Source organism: Artemia franciscana, chromosome 20 (assembly GCF_032884065.1).
Source record: "Artemia franciscana chromosome 20, ASM3288406v1, whole genome shotgun sequence".
NCBI lineage: Eukaryota > Metazoa > Arthropoda > Branchiopoda > Anostraca > Artemiidae > Artemia > Artemia franciscana.
Window position 1 is genome coordinate 9,620,063 of NC_088882.1, and position 17,842 is coordinate 9,637,904.

Here is a 17,842-nt window from a genome sequence, read left to right on the forward strand (position 1 = left end):
ATCCCTTTTTCTAGATTTTGAAAATACATTTTTAGGCATTTTCATTAAAAACAAAAAAGAACAAAATTGCTCCCTCTCCTTGATTTTCAAAGCTATATTTTTTTTGTATACTCATTGACAAAAGAGAAAAAAAAATCCTTGCCACCCTTCATTTTTGTAAATTGGCAGCAAGAATCTGAACTACTATTCTACCGGCCAAGACCGTATCCAAGGAGGGGGATCGGGGGTTTAACCCCCCCCCCCCTAAACGTTTATTCCGCTCATAAAAACGTGACCAAAATGCATATAACCAGATTTTGATACGTTTTTTGAATTCTTTTTTGTAGCCCCCACCCCCGGACAAAATGCTTTTTGTACCCCTCCCCCAACAAAATCTTTTTGTACCCCCCCCCCATCCCTTCAAAAAAATCCTGGATACAGCCCTGCTACCAGTGCAGAGTTTCGTCAGGAATTTGTAGTTCTTTCAGGCCTATTTGAAGAATAATCGCTAAATCTTGCTTGTGGGTAACAAAATCTTGACAGGGGTGGATTGAAAAAAGAAAGAAAGAAATGAGGGTACAAGAAAAAATACCCCCCCCCCCCCCTGGATCCGCCACTGGATCTTAAAATTCAAAAACAACATAAAGTTCCAAAGAACATTCTCTAATTTTTCAGGGAAGGAGGTTGTAATTCCGCTCTAGAAAGCGGAATTCAACCACGTATTTTCGTACAGCTTACTAGATCCGATAGAATTTAAAACAAGAGCTCTGAGACACGATATCTTTCCAAACTTCAAATTTCATTAAGATCCGATCACTCATTCGTAAGTAAAAAATACGTAATTTTTTCTAATTTTTCAGAATCAACCCTCCTCCCCAACTCCTCCAAAAAGAGCAGATCCGTTCCGGTTGTGTCAATCAGGTATCTAGGACTTCTGCTTATTTTTCCACAAGTTTCATCCCGATCCCTCCACTCTAAGCGTTTTCCAAGATTTTAGGTTCCCCCTCCAACTCCTCCCAATGTCATCGAATATGGTCGGGATTTAAATAAGAGCTCTGAGACACGATATCCTTCCAAACATCAAATTCCATTAAGATCCCATCACCCGTTCGTAAGTTAAAATACTTCATTTTTAAAATTTTTCCCGAATTAACGGGACCCCCACTGCCCCCCAGATGGTCAAATCAGGAAAATGACTATTTCTAATTTAATCTGGTCCGAACCCTGATACGCCTGCCAAATTTCATCGTCCTAGCTTTCCTGGAAGTGCCTAAAGTAGCATAACCGGGACAGAAAGACAGAATTTGCGATCGCTATATGTCACTCGGTTAATACCAAGTGCCATAAAAACCGATAATCCAATTCTTAATCAAAAAGATGCAATTTTGTAGTTTTGCAGACTATGAAGTAAGTTTAGCAGTTTTCAGTAGTAGTGGGTGCCAAATTTAATAAAAGAAACGAGGGCGAAAAATCAGCACAAGAACGTAAAAAAACATCTGGCACCGACCAAACAGCTTAAGAAGGCGTAAGTTTCTTGTGAAGGTATCTGGGAATCAACGGGCTGTTTATTTTTGAGTTTTTACGGACGAAAAGCACTGCTCTTCTTTATTTTCACACTTGAACGTGGCAACACTGACAAAAATATTGTACTGCTTAATCAAAACTTAAAAACGGCGGTTTCCAGGTATGAATTTATCAAAGATGAGTTCAGGGGGGAGGCATGTGTTTATTATTTTGATATCTTTTAAGTTAAAAAAAACTCGTGTTTTCACTTTTGTGACGTACCGATCTGTAGCAATTGTATACTTTAACCGGCTTATTGACTACAATAATTGATACAGCAGCAAATTAGCCGCGGGATATGCTTAACGCTGCACCCAAAACTACCGTAAAAATATGCATATATGCTTATTACACTATGTGCAATACAAAAGCCACACGCGCGACGGTGAACAATATGCAATAAACAAGGATTGTTATTGATAAGTATATAGAGTTTCTAATTAGCTACTAAAAGACGTTAGTAGGATCGTGTGCAGATTTTCTGTTTGGTGTTGAGGGGGTTATAAAAAATGTATTCGAGGGGAGGGGTAACTAGACAATCACCTTTCTGGGGGGGGGAATTATTTTAAGATTTTCATTTTAAGACTAATTTACGAGTCACAGAAATATTGCTTTTATGTTTCAGGAGAAATAGTCTTTTGGCTCGTATAATTACGGTCCAATTCTGTGCTGAACAAATATTTCGAGAAGAGAGAAGGCTAAACCCGCTACCACTTTGGACGTTGGCCATCCAAACGTAAATTCTGAGTTGAACACATATTTCGAGGAGACAGAAGGCTAAACCCGCTACCACTTTGGACGTTGGCCATCCAAATGTAAATTCTGAGTTGAACATATATTTCGAGGAGACAGAGGGCTAAACCCGCTACCACTTTGGACGTTGGCCATCCAGACGTAAATTCTGTGTTGAACAAATATTTCGAGGAGACAGAAGGCTAAACCCGCTACCACTTTGGACGTTGGCCATCCAAATATAAATTCTGAGTTGAACATATATTTCGAGGAGACAGAGGGCTAAACCCGCTACCACTTTGGACGTTGGCCATCCAGACGTAAATTCTGTGTTGAACAAATATTTCGAGGAGACAGAAGGCTAAACCCGCTACCACTTTGGACGTTGACCATCCAAACGTAAATTCTGAATTGAACAAATATTTCGAGGAGACAGAAGGCTAAACCCACTTTGGACGTTGGCCATCCAAACATAAATTCTGAGCTCAACAAATATTTCGAGAAGACAGAAGGCTAAACCCGCTACCACTTTGGACGCTGGCCATCCAAACGTGAAGCATATTACATGGAACCGCAAGCTTTTAGTAAATCAGCTGCAGTAACTAAAAAGGTATCATTGTAATCAATGAACCCCCTTGAAGGAAGCAGCAATACAATAAAAAAGAGTAATCCCATTTTATTCCCAGATCAACACTTTCCAAATGCATTTCTGAAAGAGCGTTCTTCAAGTCTATAAACTATAAACCGATAATTTTGATAAACCGGAAGAACAAAGACATTATTTCATAAAAGCTTGCAGGACTTGGACCCATTTGTTCTCCAGGGTTTGCATTTGGGGGAGGCTAGAGAGTGATTCCCCTCCTTGATTTTAAAATCTGTTGTTTTTCTTATTATTTAATTGAAAAAATGCCCCTCCCTTTCCCAAACCTTTAAATGTGCCTATTTTGTACCTTTATAACAAACTTAAACAATCATCCTTTCCTCCCTAACATTTTAGCGCATTGTCGCCCCTTGCTTGTTCTCCTTCCTGCCTTTTTTCACGGGGAAATATGTAGAAAAAATGGTGTTCTCGTATTCTAACTATTCATAACTTGAAAGTGAATGCGTATAAACATAACACGTTAGTTTGATGCATTTCATTGGTCTTAAACACGGAAGTCTTGAACAATTTTACAATTGTTAATTTTCGAGCGAATCTTGAAACACAAAAGGTGCGAAAAGAATGTTGTTATCAAATAGGATCGAAGTAACCGTAAATTATGAGCCGTTTTTAGAAACCACCTCTGGAATTCAAATTTTTCCCAGAAATTCGCGGTGAAATAATGAAAAAGAGCACATCCTACAAGCACAGCAGTGATATTGAGCTGAGTGACATTTCATGATTTAGCAGAAATAAAATGTATTCTGACAGATACACGACAGGCTAAAAAGAAGGCGCAAACAAAAACGTAGACGGTAGCTTATGAAAAACCGAGTGGCGCCAATTCACGAAAATGCAGGGGGTGGACATAAGCAAGGATTGTTTTTAAATAGAGATAAAAAAGTGAATTTTTAAAAAAAATTTATGGGGGCTAATTTTGTCATTCTTTCGATTTTTAGAATTAATATTTTCTTCAAGAAAAAAAACTAATTTTAAATGTCAATGGTGTGGGCAGAAAATCTAAGACCTCCCCAAGCGACACCTCTGGGAAATTTTGAAAAAAAAGAGGATGTGTTTTTACTCTAGTGTAAGCGTAATCATCCAAATAGAATGTTATCAACGTAGAAAATGTCAGGTTTTTTCCAATTTTTCTTCGCAATTTTTTCGGCATATTAATGAAAAAATACCTATGTCAAGATTAGAATTTTTATTGGCTCCGTCAAGCGTTCAATTGCTAAAAGCCATATACACTTACCACCTGGAAAGACTTAAAGGATTTTAGAAGTCAAACCGCAATTAGTTTCAGTTTTAACACACAATTAGTTTCAGTAAGATATTATTTTAAAAATGATTAACTGTCAATTTCAAGGGCTTCCACCTCACTTTAAACAAACGTTTAAACAAATTAAACATTAAATATTAAAAATTAAACAAAATTAACTTCCACAAATTAGACAAACGTTTAATACCGTTAAAAAATTAAGTGGACCGTTGTTTGGCTGAGGTTGTTTTTTTGATTTTTTTTTTTACTCTGAGCCAAAACCTTACACAATCGATAATGAAATACACTATTCGCTTTGTTCAGAGGTTACGGCAAGAAAGATGTAAATGAAACACGGTTATGGCGGGATGACGTCAGCTTTACAAATAGCGAAAAACGGCATGTCAAATAATCATACATCAGGGTGTCGGCTGTTACTGTAGATAGGCATCCGTACCTTACGCGCGGAAATTTATTGGCAAAATTCTAGTTTAGTGACTTCTTGCTATCTCGGAAAGTGGTTAGGTTAGGAAAAAGAAACTTTCAGGGATGTGTCTAGAGGCTAAAATATTCCCGGGAAGGTATTTTGAAGTACCTACCTCCACTCCTTCTCCGTCTAGGTGGCCTTGACCTTTGATGACCTTTAAAAATATGTGTGTTATAAAAGTGAAATCTTGCAAAATAGATCTTCTGCTTGAATGAAGTACAATAAAATTGTTTTCAGCTTCACAACTTTGCTCAATCCTAATTTATAAGGTTTTAAAGATATGCAAATACATTTCCTAATTTTGAAAAAAAAAAACATTGATATGGCTGAGATTTCTAATGAAACAACAGGAATTACATTTTTCAGAACTAAAGGTAGTGAAAAAGCAACTGGTAAATGAAAATTAAGGTAAAATATTGTTTTGTCAAAATTTCAATGGGTATAGACCTGTCATGTAGGCAAATTTCCGGGCCCTCTAGATGGAGAAGGAGCGGAGGTGGGTACTTTAAAATACCTTCCCGGGATATACTTTAGCCTGTAGACCCTTCCCCGAAAGTTTCATTTTCCTAACCTAACCCCTTTCTGAGATAACAAGAAGAGACTAATCTAGAGTTTTTTATTTCATTTCAATATCATTTATATTGAAAATAATCTGCACATCAAAACTGGCAGATTTAAATTTCTCTGAGATAATTCTAGTTTTCGCTAGTTCGCTATCTTGGAAAGGGGTCAGGTTAGGAAAATGAAACTTTCAGTAATGAATCCAGGACCAAAAACATACGCTGGGAAGCTATTCCCAAGCTACTATGCTAATCCTTTTTTGATTTCTAAGTCTTAAAAATTTTCCTACTTGACAGGTCAATTTACTTATTGGAATTTTGACAAAGTAATATTATACCTTAATTTTCAATTTCTTTTTCTCTGGTTTTCGTTTTGAAAAAGCAATTCCTATTGAGAAAAACATTTAAGCATATCAAATTTATGTTTTTTCTAAATTTACAGATATTTGAAACCTCAAAAATTAGGATTGAGCAAATTTGTGAAGAGATGGTCGGTTAGAGAAGAATCGGTTAGTCCTGGCAAGACATAGTCTCCAAAAAAGCCCAAGGAAGCATCCAAGACTTTAAAAAAGTCATTAAGATTTTATGCCGCCTCTTCATTTTTAACTCAAACTCTATTAATACAGAGGAAATTACAAACAAAAAACTTACCCCAGGTTTCCCATACTTTTATTCCAATGACACCTTTCCTATCCTTTTAAAAAACTTGTTATATCACTTTCGTTTTTTTCCGTGGTTACTTAAAACGAGTAATTCACTAAAAACGAAAGTTCCTTGTATCACTTATGACGACTGATACGTAACTGATCAACAAGGGTACGGGTATCTTGATAGTGTCTTAACGTAGGCTTTACTTCAAGTTAGCGCAACTACCTAGCCTATTGCCGAACAGCTAGTTGACCTTCTGAAGGGACTACCGGGTCCCCAGTACAAAAGGGGTACTTATCTAGGGTAATAACCCCAGACATGTATTCGTGTTAATGACCTAAACATCAAGAATGAAAACTGATGCTTCTTCGTTTGATCGCATTTTAATAAAAGGGTCTGCCATCTTTCTTGCAACTATGAGCTTTTCCTTGCCATTTAACAAACCTTGAACGTATATTATGTAAGAATTAGGGCATTTACACCACCAAGATACGTCAATTCTTTTTTACTCTTTCATTGAAACTCTAGCGAATAAAGAACCCTATCGGCGTAATATGCTGCTTTAAAATGAAACCTGACGCATCCTTGTCTAATGACATTTTAATAACATAGTTTGGTATTTTTTTTTATTCTCTGCTGATTGGAGGTATTACTAGCTGTTCCATAGACCTTAAAAATACTGTATCTAAAAATTAGGCTATTTACACCAAATCTAACATCTTTTCTTTTTTGCACTCTTGGAGATGCTGGTGAGTAAGTAGGCTCACACAAAGTTCGTATCGTAGAGTATCAGGAAGAAGTTGCGCACATATCTACACAGGGGGAGGGGTGTACTCCTCGAATATACTTTCATTCATTACCCTTCCCCCTTCTCCATTATCAGAGAACAAAAGCTTTTTAAGGTCATAATGAAAGAGATGTCAAGATGGTTAGGTTTTGCGAATTAAGGATAATATGTTGGCAAAAAACAAAACTCCCAATAGCAAGTGAACAGGGGCTAGCAAAACAGTAAGACCTACTTAAATGGAATAGGATGAGGCCACAAAAAGAGATATACTTTCCGTGCGGTAATCGAAAAAAAAATTAAAGCCACCCACTTTGACTCAACATGCTCCATTGACTGGTCTCAGTTTTCCTACCAGAGGAGCCAATACTTGAGAAGGATTTTGAAAATAAATTTTTCGGGATATATATTCAAAAAAGAACTAAAAATACCCCCACCCCAAAATATTGAAAAATACATTTTATTTGTGTCTCGACTAAGAAAAGGAAAACACTCCCCACCAGGCACATACGCGGGAATTTTTTCGGTGGGGGGGAGGGCCCAAAACCTTAGAAACAGCAGATATAAAGTAGCACTTTTTTTTTTTAGTAGCTAAATAAATGCAAAAAGCACGTGTATCGGAAAATACAGATTAACTTTAATTTGTAGAATTGTAGCGGATGGGGGGGGGGAAGACTGAAGCCTCAAAAGTACGTTTTAGGCCCAGGTTATGTTCACAGCGATTTAGAACCAGTGATTAACCTATTATATCCCACTGAAAGGGAGGTTAACAGTGCAATATGGGTGCTGTGGGGGGGGGGTAGCTCTTCTATTGCGAAAACGTCGATTTTAATGAAAAATGATAGTTTCCAAAAATTGATCCATTAAAAGGTGTACTTTATTCTAAAAAGGGGGGGGGATAAACGCCCTAATATCAAGGATAATTCTATTTTGCTGTGGAAAGCAAACTCTCTTTACAAAAAAAAATAACAGTACAATCGCTAATTACTTCAAAGAGGGTAAAAAGTTAGACAGAAAATGGGTTAATAATTGGGCAGTAACTTGACTGGATAAGTGCATGCTGTAAAATCCCCCCCCCCCAAAAAAAAGGCTTCACACATGTATCTAGATTCTTAATAAATGTCCTACTTTTGCCAGAAATCCCAAAAAACCATGGGGAAATTAAACATTTCACAAAACTTCGGGGGGCCCAGTCCCGAAGGCCCTCCCCCCTGCGTACGTGCCAGCCCCCACCCCTAATCTTTTGTGAATTGGAACCCCAGTTTTCTGTATACTATGCTGAAGACTTCTGATGCATCTTATTTATATCAAATTCTTAAAATTTTCTGGTTTTTTGCTTAAATGGGGAAAATCCCTTGTTTCACTGGCAGAAACAGTCGTAAATTGGGGCTTTGGCTACCACAATCTTTATCGTCTGTTTGAGATCTACTGATTATTCCTTGTACGTACATCTCATTCCTAGTAGAATTCCAAACCAGACACAAATAAATTCTGCTCACAAATAAATGTAAGCTGTACTGCAAATGCAACATAATACCGTTTATGCCCTCCTCTGTTTGTACGAGCTTGGCTGCCTTTACTAGCTCTAATTTATATACCGGGGCTTTCCGGTTCTCTCCTGAGAAGAATTCGTTGATCTTCTACAAAGCGGACAGGTAATCACGTATTAAATTAAGGAATCCTTCTAAATTTGACGAAAAATTAAATTCAAGGATAAATTCCCTTAAAAGTGTCACTTTGTTTGAATAGCACTAAGGGGTTTCACACTCTCTATTGTTGATGTCCCTTCTATTAGGTATACTCTCACCTTATATACATGAGCAAGGAATTTAGGTGGGATTTTCTTGGGGGGAGAGACGACATTTAAGGAGGCAAAGGCTGAAATTTCAGAAAAAATATAGGTAAATTATAAAGAAATTATGAAAGATGATAGAACGAATATGCAAAGAAATCATGAGCTTCTGAGGAGTGACACAGCCCTAAAGGATACCCAGATCCTTCAGGGACATAACTTGCTAAGGGGCAGGGGAGTAACTGCTCCTACTAGATCTAAGTTTTCCTCCCCCACCCAAGTTCGCCCCCCAGCTGAAATTTAGCTTCCTTCAAAAATCTAGTCAAAACTAAGATTGGCCTGCCTAATTTAAGCATCAACAGTAACGGATCAGTTTTCTTTAGTATATATTTACCTTTATAGTACTATAAAGTATCTTTATAGTACTATATACTACTTTCATGGTACCAAATGGCTCATTTTTCAGTTTTTACTGTCATTTTCACTTGATTTGGGAAAATTGGCTCCAATGTTGTCCCCTCCCCGTCTAGTATTTGGACGAAATTACGCCACTGAACTCCTTCGTACGTAACCGTTTCCAAACGCTTCTATAGTGCTTATATCTGGCTTTGCGTAAATTCCTCTATAGATCTATTTTACGCTCAGTTACATTATAGTCAATTCCTTGTATTCACGTCAATTGAAGTGGAAATTTAGACAATAGATTTACAAGGAGCTGTAATAACTGCAACACATTAGGCAGCAGATACGGGTATAAACAAACGTGAGTGCTCTGTAAAGGATACGCTAGTGTGTTTTTCCAACACGCATATTAGGCTGTAATCCTTATTTTTAAAAACGTGATTTTTCACTATTTTGGTCCTGCTTATTAAGGTTTAGCAATTTTGCAATCCTATTGCTAAGGTTTAGCAATCCTTGTTACAAACTATGTAAAAATTACACAAAACTTTTTCTTGTGTAGATCAGGGTATGGAAGGTATACATTTCTGGAGGGGGTCACACTGAACATCGTTTTTGTGTCTATAATTCCCTCCACAAGCTAAGCTCAGTCTACTAGTCCATTTTTCTTGTAACTTGATAAATTTGTAAATTGTGAGAAAAATACACATATTTTGTTTAAATTCACTTTATTCAATTCTCAGCAGACATTCCATACAGCATACTTTTTCTCTTAAAAAGGGCACAGGAACTTGAAAGTTTCAATCCAATGATTCCCCTCAAAATTCTATACGGCCATCCCTTCCACAAGAACCTTATATGTTGATAATGGGCAAATAGTATAACTCAAAGGCCTTACCTAAGGGCTTCGGTGGGGGGGGGGGGGTTGTTACCCAAAACAACGTAATTGCTGGATCCTTAAACTATAACAAACAAAATGGCAATCTCAAAATTTCTATCGGATGCAATTGGGGAAATGATGGGCGTGGGGACAGGTTTTCAAAGAAAAGTATTGAGCTTTATTAAACCAAAAATGGACCTCACAGCAAACAGAAATTACAATAAATAACCAATTGAAATTGAGCAAAAATTAACATGAGTAGGGCTTGCCCTACTCATGTTAATTCTCAAAACCTCAACCATGCCTTCTCAAAACCAAAACGTAATTTGCCCTTTACTGAAAAAATTGACTGTGGATTGTCAGTTTAATATGCATATATTGATATGTAGGTTTTCAAAAAAGCATTTAAGCAATATCATAGGCAGCACCGCTCTATAACAGCTAGCAATAATAATAATAATAATATAATAATAGCAATGATTTATTTATCCACCATCTATAAAAGACTACATTGGAGCGAGGAAAAATAAAAGAAAACTGAACTCACTAATAAGAAGAAAACAATAGTTATTATTGGAGAAAAACGTACTTCCGGGACTGTGGTTCCAAATCAGGGGCGATATTCCAGGATTTCCTGGAATATCGTAGGAAATGGAATTTCCTGGAAATCATATTGAAGCAAGCTTCAATATGTCGTTCAGTGTGCCAACCTTACGTTATTTACTTCGCCGGTGCGTCTGATCTACTTGCCTAGAGTTATACAGATAAAATTAATAAGTGCTATTTCAGATACGCAAAGTTTCTATGCTTTATTTCTAAACGACACCGAAATTTTAAAAAAATTAGGAATCCAGTCAAAGGGTATCCGTAAGAAGTCTGTGATAGAAGTGATACTGAATAGACGTCGTTTTTCTCCAATAATAACTATTGTTTTCTTTTTATTTGTGAGTTCAGTTTTTTTCTTTTATTTTTCCGGCTTCCGCTCCATTATAGCCTTTTATAGATGGTGGATAAATAAATCATTGCTATTATTATTATTATTATTGTTATTATTGCTAGCTGTTATAGAGCGGTGCTGCCTATGATATTGCTTATATGCTTTTTTGAAAACTTGCATGCATATAATTTTATCATTTAATTGAAACTTCCCCTAAGCTGTCCCTACAAGTTTCACATTAACGCCCTTAGTATCAGTAATTACATTAACTGCAGTGGTAGTGTCAATATTGCTTTGTCACCTTTTTGAAAATCTACATGCCCATAGTCCGTTTTAATTTAGTTCAACATCCGCCTAAGTATTGCTTTAAAGCTTTACCTCAATACCCTTAGCTTGTGTAGTAGCAATAGAAATAGTGGCGTTAGTTAAAGTACGCACATTACACCTTGGTTTCTTCAACATCCCTTTCACACACGCTGAAAGTTTCAACATAATACCATCAGCCTTTCCTAAAGCATTTCTGATCGGTCCATTTGACAACCTGTGAGGGCATAGTGTGTTTTAATTTATTTCCATACGGTTCAAAAGTTTCCAACCCTTAGCTCTAGTAGCAGCAGTAGTAGTAGCAGCAGTAGTAGAACCAGCAGTTTCCTCTTAATGGTCTTAGCCTTACAGTAGTTGCAAAAGAGGTAGTAGTTGAAGTGGCAAATTTAGCAGCGGTAGTAGTATTAGTAGTAGCATGCGCCTATTGCCTTTTGGTCAATTGATCCTCCAACTTCCAATTGAAAATTCCAACGTAATACACTCTTTTGACAATGTTCAGACGGATAGAATCTTTTGATTTCGTTTAAATTTCTTCTCAATATTTTAAATGTGTTTATCGTTGTTATAGTAACATTAGCAGCGTGGAAACATTGTCTATTTATCAGCCGATCATCTCCCTTATCATTTCTAGAAGATCCAAATCAATACTCCTAGTAATTGCTGAGTTACGCCCTTTTGACAACCCGTATAAACATAAAGTGTTTTGATTTAGTTCAACACTCCCTCAACCTTCTCCAAAAGGCTCACTTGAATGTCATTTGCCTTTTTGGAAAGTAAAGGTCAAACATGCATATCTTTCTCGATAACATATACTTTGTGTAAACAGTGATCAAAATGCCTAATTTACGGCCCTTGCCCTGGGGGCCGTGAGGGGGCTGATATTCTCAAAGACATAATTACTGGATCTTTCAATGACGCTACAGATAATGGACGTCTCAAAACTTTGATTGGATGTTTGTTTGGAAAATGGTGGGCGTGGGAGGGGGGTTGTCCTTAATTCACCGTTAACTCTTGAACTTCCAGTTTCCAGTCAAATAAGCCCTCTCCAAAGTTTACGCAACCATCCATTCCTAAAAAATCCTCATATGCCCCAAGGGCATAACTTACAACCATTGTCCCAGGCCTCTGTTGGATTTTGTCAACCCTGGAGGTTTTGTTATATGTTCTTTGGACTATTGTTAACAAATTTTTTCTCGCAATTTTGATCAGATACGATTGGAGAAAAGAGGGCTTAGGGGTGGGGCTAGTTGACATCCATCACTTAAAACTTTAAAAGGGAATTGAAACCTTCAATTTCTAGTTAAGTGAACCCCATCTAAAGTTTATACGACCACCCCTTGCATAAAAACCTTTTATGTCTTCGGGGCATAACTTACAACCCCTGCCCCCCGGTTCTGAGGTTTTTTTTCAATCGTGAAGGCCTTGTTAAATAATCTTTAGACTATTTTGGACAAAATGGCTATCTCAAAATTTCTATCGGAGGCATTTGGAGAGGCTGGATGCCTCCCAATCACTCTCGACAACTAAAAGGGGTCTAGAGCTTGCAAGTTACAATCGAATGAGCCACTTTTAAAGTTTCTACGACAACGCCATCCATACAAAGTGCCCTGGTAAAAAAAAAATACGTTGTGCCCACATTACTCTTTACTTAGGTAGCGCTATTTTGTAACTGTAATAGCTAGGGCTAGGGGGACAACAGGACCCCCACATCTCTTAACTTAAAATTTAACCAGTAGTCTGTATCATATTTTGTACTTCATATGTTGTCTTATTCAAAATGTTAGAGTGTCAGACCTGCTTTGTGATGTACACATCACAAATATAAACTTTTCATACCTTCTCTATAGTGTTAATAGTCATTTTGGGACCTTTGACAGGTTTGTAATAAAGTTGCAAGTCACTTATATCACCATTCGTCTAGTATGGAAATCCTCTCTATAATGACCTTCTGCTTTTATGATTTTTTTATGAAATAAACATAAAATAGCACTTAGATATATTTGACTATATGTTTATAGTTTTTAGGCCTTGTTTGGTTTACATGTCATTAGTCAAACAGATACACAGTTTGATGAGAACCTCGGGTTTTACCTAACCTTATAGACAAAATCATTTTTCAAGAAATTCTTTATTTAAACATATAAGGAAAAACCAACCTCTTCTAACAGCTCCATAAAGTTAACGATCGATAACGTAAAGGGAGATACCTAACAGTTAAAAAAAACTAATTAGAAAAGAAAATAACAATCACATAAAACTCAATTTTTAAACTAGCACTAAATTATTTGTCATGCCCTGGATTGAACTGGCAAAGATCTTTTTGTAGAAATAATCTATAGGCATAAATTAGCGGACAAAAAGAAAATCAAAATATCTATCTAATTAATTTTTTCTTGATCTTTTAAATAGAACCAAAGATCTTTCGTTCTTGTCTGTCAGCCAGTACGCATCCGAGAATCTGAATCTATGAAATCAGATAATAACCGGTTTATTGCTGTTTGTGCACGAAGACAATTAGCTTCGGCTCAGGGGTAAACTACTTTGTAGCTATATTTTAATAGATATTTAGTTTGTAATTAGGTTAGGTTACATTTTGCATGCAGCCCCGCTATACTTAATCCCTAATTCCCCTTAATGTGCAAATATACAGCCCAAATTATATATACCCTATCCATCTCCGAAGTCTCTCAATTGTGTGAGCCCCGTTCCTGTAGATCCAAATTCTCGAGTGTGTACCGGCTAACAGACAAGCACCAATCTTTCACTAATTTTGCAGAAGAACGACAATCAGTGGAAATTATTAATATTACCTTAGGTCCTAAAATATATTTCACGGAGAAGTGTCATAAAATGATGAATGTTATATATGCAGGAACTCCACGACAGGAAAGGAGGCTCAATTGAACAGAATTTGAAAGGGTCCAGCCACCTTTTCAAGTAGCAAATAAATTGTATCACAGCTGAGTTTGTGGTGATAAAAATAAAGTAATTAAATAAAGTAAAAAAAAAACAATTTTCGACTAAAGAGGATGGAAATGCTTTCAAGAGAAAATTCTGAAATAGGTAATCCATGCAGAAAACCTTCTTGTTTCAGAGGTCACACATCCTTGCAGAACTTTTATAAAAAGCGGGGTGATGAAGGACTTATGACCCCCCCCCCCCCCATATTTACAATAAGACTATACATTGTAATGAAACTCACGAGGTTAGATTAAGAAGAAAAAGGTTTTTAAACAAAAATAAAAAAGCGGCATTAAAATGTATTCCTTAATCCTCCATTCTTTACCCTGATATTTAATTAATTTAGCTTCCAATGCTTCAATAACTAGTGTTCGAGCCAAGACTATATTCTGGAATTTTTTCTTGGAGGGACGGAGTTTAAAAACAAAATTTGTTTATAGGCTTTTTTGCTAGTTCTCTAAGAGATGAGAAAAATTTCAAATGAAATGGTTTATTTACTTACGTTTGCTTTAAACTATAGAATGTTCAGTCCAAATGTTTTGAAAAGTGACCCGGCACATAAACCTTTACTATTTATGTCTTTATTACTATATTATGTATTGAAACTGTCACATTCTAAACTAGACCTACGTTGCCTGAGCAACGTGAAGTGTTGCGGCAGCCTTTGTCCGGCTTAGCCGAATAAAGTGTTGCGAGAGCAACACTTTGGTTTTGTTTTTTTGCTATCGGTTAAACGCTGAAGTTTTCAGCCTATCGAAGCTTTTAAAACGTTATGATCAAAGAAGAACGCGATCAGTAATCACATGATCAAAGGCTATTCCTCAGCGTTGAAAAAACAACAATAACAAAAGAATATCGAAAGAAGGGACTAAATTGACTTTGCAGCCAGTTGAACTTTATCCTTTTCAATCGTAGACATCGTGACGGATCAAGACATGGAACAATATCTTATATAATCTAGTGGTATTATAAAGCTATCCGTAACTTTTCAGAATCAAAATACCATAGATGACACTCTATTAATTATTACGATACTGCCACGTTGTTTTACGTTATCGTTTGTACCCGTTGCGTAAACACTTAATTCTAGGTTACAGTAAGTATGGGTAGGCTAAACCAACTAGCAAAAGTTACAAACCCCTCTTCACTAAAGATGATTGTAGCCTAATAGACGATTATTACTTACAAGTCTCCTACATGTCTTACCACTGGAACCAACTCGGTCTTATCATCAAATACACTGGAAACAAATAATAGGTACACCAAATAGCGAAATTTACAAACCCCTCAGTGCCAAAGATGATTATGAGCTAACAGCTGAACTTTTCTTACAAGTCCCCTTTACACGTCTCAAAATTGGTATCGGCTTATTTTTGGTTTCAGTGTGTACCCTACTACTGAAGTTGTCAACCCCTTGAAACTTTCAAACTAGCATATCTCATGAAGGAATTTTTGTATCAAAAAATGGATGCCATATGCTTTGATCAGCTCATCAAGAGCTATCGATTGCCGTCGAAAAAAAAATTCTATCTGTCTTAGTTCAAAAGTTGATTTTTTTGCCGTAGGCCAACTTTCTAACGTCACCACTTAGAAAGGAGCAAAGGATAAGCTCCAATTTCTTTAGCAATGACAGAACTTTTAAAGTTTAAGAGGTACATCTGATAACATTTCTCTACCTCAATCCCAAGTCTGAAAAAACAAATGATAAACCCAGCGAAAATCACGGCAGCACTTTCGGACCCGTGGGAAAATGCCGCTTTTTTGCTTCTGTAAATTTTTCTATTTATCACTCAAAGAAGATATATTGGCTGTAGGGCCGGGTAACTGCCACATATATTTAACACTTATAGATTTTAGTCCATCTTCAATTTGAAAGTGGTGCCTGCCTGCTTGCCTGCTAGAACGGAGCTTTCCACTCGAAAGCAGAAACATGATTTGATGAAACGAAAGCTTGGCTGCATAACTTCAGATACTTCTCTCTGACATAGTCTACATAACTCCACTTCACTTCGCACACCATAGGCTCTGGCTCGTGGACAAGCAAAAACCATCGTTTTTGGCCCCAGGCAAGAGTTCTACGGAGCTTTCCAAAATGTAATGCCATATTCATCAATCCGGCCTGAGGTCCACACTTTCCGTAAAAACCACACAGGTTAGACTTTTACCAGTTTCCAGGAATAAGCCGACATCGGTGGCATAGGAAAAAAAAAAAAAAACGGACAAAACCAAAGTGTTGCTCTCGCAACACAGATATGTCAGTAAATCACCAGTCAATTGTTAGCATAAGAGACGGAGGACTAAGATTTATATGTGTTCTAAGTTGAATAATGGTATTTACTTTCATTTGAATAGAATTATTCTTATTTAGTTAAATATATAAAAATGTCAAGTTCTTTTCCCATATAAGAAGGAAGGTTTCATGACACGACAAGTTTCAAACAGTTCGTGGTAACGAACTGTAGTATGGAGCGATCCGACTCAATAGTAACCAAAACTCTTAAAAAATTGAACTTTGATATCAATAGCTACATCAAAAGAATCGCATTTTAATGCTGATTTTAAATATATAAGTTTCATCAAGTTTAGTCTTACCCATCAAAAGTTACGAGCCTGAGAAAATTTGCTTTATTTAGGAAAATAGGGGAAAACACCCCCTAAAAGGCGTAGGATCTTAACGGAAATGACACTGTCAGACTCAGCGTATCAGAGAACCCTACTGTAGAAGTTTCCAGCTCCTATCTACAAAAATGTGGAATTTTGTATTTTTTGCCAGAAGACAAATCACGGGTGCGTGTTTATTTGTTTTTTTTTTGTTTTTTGCTTTTGTTTTTTTTTCTTTTCCCCAGGGGTCATTGTATGGACCAAGTGGTCCTAGAATGTCGCAAGAGGGCTCATTCTAACGGAAATAGAAAGTTCTAGTGCCCTTTCTAAGTGACCAAAAAAATTGGAGGGAATCTAGGCCCCCTCCCACGCTCATTTTTTTCCCAAAGTCAACGAATCAAAATTTTGAGATAGCCATTTTGCTCAGCATAGTCGAAAAACATAATAACTATGTCTTTGGGGATGACTTACTCCCCCACAGTCCCTGAGGGAGTGGCTGCAAGTTACAAACTTCGACCAGTGTTTACATATAATAATGGTTATTGGGAAGTGTACAGACGTTTTCAAGGGAATTTTTTTGGTTTTGGGAGTAGGGTTGAGGGGAGGGGGCTATGTGGGAAGATCTTTCCTTGGAGAAATATGTCATGGGGGAAGAAAAATTCAATGAAAAGGGTGCAGGGCGCAGGACGAATTTGGTCACGTTAGAAAAAACGTCAAATTCAGAGCTTAATATACAATGCTGGGTATTCGGAGCCTCTCTATTATGGAGTATAATTTGAAAATAACACAACTATACGAGCGATAAAACATATATACCACAACCATGACTCAACTAACGAAAGAACTGCTAAGAGATAACACAACTATAAAGCGAAAACAGGTGAAAACTAACGGGAAAATAAATGAACTAAGAGGTGGAAGGGGCCCAGAAAAAAAATATAATCCTTTTCTAATTTTGAGCCTAACTTCCGCAAAGGAGTAATAATGTCAGAAGCCCCGAAATACCGAATTATTTTCTTTTCAAACAGTTCGTGGTAACGAACTGTAGTAAGGAGCGACCCGGCTCAATAGAAACTCAATAGACCAAAAAAATTGGAGGGCACCTAGGCCCCCTCCGACGCTAATTATTTTCCCAAAGTCAACGGATCCAAATTCTGAGATAGCCATTTTATTCAGCGTAGTCGAAAAACCTTATAACTATGTCTTTGGAGACGACTTACTCCTCCACAGTCCCCATGGGAGGGGCTACAAGTTACAAACTTTGACCCGTGCTTACATATAGTAATGGTTATTG

At 37.0% G+C, this 17,842-nt stretch overlaps 1 protein-coding gene across 2 annotated transcripts in view; it reads right to left on the reverse strand.

The window, feature by feature from the left end:
• Positions 1-6,081, reverse strand: part of LOC136040414 (uncharacterized) — a 116,340-nt gene extending 110,259 nt beyond the window's left edge. For both annotated transcript variants that reach the window (XM_065724687.1, XM_065724688.1), the window contains exon 1: positions 5,874-6,081. In XM_065724687.1, coding sequence (XP_065580759.1) covers positions 5,874-5,887 — 14 coding nt within the window. In that variant the 5' untranslated portion in view covers positions 5,888-6,081. The remainder of the gene's footprint in view (positions 1-5,873) is intronic.
• Positions 6,082-17,842: the final 11,761 nt, after the last annotated feature.